Source organism: Pelophylax lessonae (genome assembly GCF_965119305.1).
Source record: "Pelophylax lessonae genome assembly, chromosome: 1".
Classification (NCBI taxonomy): Eukaryota; Metazoa; Chordata; class Amphibia; order Anura; family Ranidae; genus Pelophylax; species Pelophylax lessonae.
This window is the reverse complement of record NC_138768.1, coordinates 701,355,684-701,358,183: the sequence shown is the minus strand read 5'-3', so window position 1 is coordinate 701,358,183 and position 2,500 is coordinate 701,355,684. Positions and strand designations below refer to the sequence as shown.

The 2,500-nt window shown below is 42.8% G+C and overlaps 1 protein-coding gene across 1 annotated transcript in view; it reads left to right on the top strand.

Moving 5' to 3' along the window:
• The first annotated feature begins 1,438 nt into the window (after positions 1-1,438).
• HAND2 (heart and neural crest derivatives expressed 2) overlaps positions 1,439-2,500 on the top strand; it is a 3,715-nt gene continuing 2,653 nt past the window's right edge. The window contains exons 1-2 of the mRNA XM_082253667.1: positions 1,439-1,635; positions 1,735-2,419. Coding sequence (XP_082109793.1) covers positions 1,883-2,419 — 537 coding nt within the window. The 5' untranslated portion in view covers positions 1,439-1,635; positions 1,735-1,882. The remainder of the gene's footprint in view (positions 1,636-1,734; positions 2,420-2,500) is intronic.

Below are 2,500 nucleotides of genomic sequence, written 5' to 3'. Positions count from 1 at the left end.
AGTAGAAGCAGCTCCTGAAGGCGCTATATAACATGTTCAGCAATAATAAATCCCCCTACCTAGAGTAGTCACAGATTCAAAACCAAATTCATGGGACAGCCTCAGCCATTGTCATTTTATCATTAAACATCCCTGCCAGTATAAATGAATGAGCCTATAATAATAAAATAGACACGCAGCTACCTTGAATTAATAGCTTAACACTTTCTGTATGCTGTTCCTATAAATAACGGGTCATTTATATCTAAATACATCAGGAACCCTCCAAAGTTTATGTTACATATAGTATTAGCAAACATAATGTAAGTCATGCAATAGGAGACTGACAGGTCACCATTAGTATATATGTCTGTGTCCTGCTGATCTGAATACATGCTCGGAAGGACATTTATTATTTAGACACAAATTATTAACAATGTACATGAAACATAAAAGAGCCATTAATTACAGATTAGTAATTGCAGATCAGTAATTATAGCCCAGGACTGGCACATACCCTCTAGACTTAAAGGTGCAATGCTTTTTGGTAGCAAGCGATAAAGCATGCAGTATAAAATAGACATTATAAATAGATCAAATCAAGAATAAAATGCAAAGCTTTATGGGAAACAGAGAAATACCTGAGCAGTGTACAATAATCATCTGATACATCTACATGTTATAATACAAAATGTTATAATAAGGAAATAAAAAAAAGTTTTAATTGGATATAAAGTATCTAAATGCAATATAAAGTATCCAATAATAGATTAGTACATGCACATACTCTGTAGGACTTGTGCAGTGCTTTTGGGTAACAAGTAACAAAGCAGAAAATAAACATAAAAACAAAATGAATAAGAGACAATCAGAATCAAATGTAAAACTTTATAAGAAAGAGAGATGTAACTGACCAATGTAAAATAACCATTTGCTACATCTACTTGTTGTAATATAAAATGTAATGATAAAAAGATTAAAAACAAAAAGTTAAAAAAGATATAAAGCATCTAAATGATCATAAATAATAATAATATGTCATGATAATAATAAATCATCTATAATTACACCAGATTCTGATAGCAAAGTTGCCCTAGAAAGGATACTGTACCTGACTTGGGTCAATCCGGTTTATTGATTAGTATGAATAGGTGCATATCAATAAATAAATAAATAAATATACCTATGTGTGTGTATACTGTAAAGCATCTGCTGCACACTTGCATTAACCTCTGTCGATGGAGGACTCCTTTCTTGTTTTAATGATATTATGGTTGTGCAGAGGCAGCCAATCAGGAAATAGAAGTCCTACAATTAGCAGAGTGAACATCAAAAAGGTTTATGGCTGAACGTGCGCGGCCACGCCCCTCCTTGCCCGGGATTGGCTGATTGGGCCTCTGACGACATATATTAACCCCAGCCTCCCTGAAGATGTAGCTGTACATGGAGTTCTTGCTGGGAAATAGTGCCAGTGCTGAGCAGTATGGGGTGCGGGGAAGATACGGGGAGGTAGGTCTCCTGTAGGTGTCTGATGAGGGCTCCCATGTCTGCTGGTTGTCTATGGATTGAAGGGGTTGCAATGGATGACAGCTCCTAGTGACACCTGATCACAGATCTGGGGGGACTTCCAGTTGGGGACTATGGACAAGACTTACTGTAAGTAACAGATCACTTGATTGCACCTAATGTTATGGCAGGACCTTGACAGCTCCCATCCAATGTCTGATGCCTTCTAATACTTGAATCCTTCAATAGATCTGATTGTTGCCTGCTGCTCCACTGACACGGCGATCTGATCGGGGAATCTATCTATGGAGAGCTGGACATAGGCCATCCATCCCCCCACTTGTCTTCTATTTGTCAGCTCCCAGGGAAAGGACTTGGCAGAAGGTGCAGCGGAGCCATGAGCCTGGTCGGGGGATTTCCTCACCACCCGGTGGTGCACCACGATGGTTACCCGTTTGCGGCCGCCGCAGCCGCCGCCGCCGCCAGCCGCTGCCACGAAGAAAACCCCTATTTCCACGGCTGGCTCATCAGCCACCCCGAAATGTCTCCCCCCGATTACAGCATGGCACCTTCCTATAGTCCTGAGTACGCCAATGGCGCGGCCGGCCTGGACCACTCCCATTACGGGGGTGTCCCGGGAAGCGGGGCCGGAGGCTTAATGCAAAGGCCTGTGAAGCGGAGGGGGACTGCAAACCGCAAAGAGAGGCGCAGGACTCAGAGTATAAATAGCGCCTTCGCCGAGCTCCGGGAGTGTATCCCCAATGTGCCCGCCGACACCAAACTCTCCAAGATCAAAACCCTCAGACTGGCCACCAGCTACATCGCCTACCTCATGGACCTGCTGGCCAAGGACGACCAGAATGGGGAGACAGAGGCCTTCAAAGCTGAGATCAAGAAGACAGATGTCAAAGAGGAGAGGAGGAAGAAGGAGCTGGTCAGTACACACCAAACAACACCTAACCCTTATTAACCCTGGACATGGACAGAGATAGATAGATAGATAGATAGATAGATA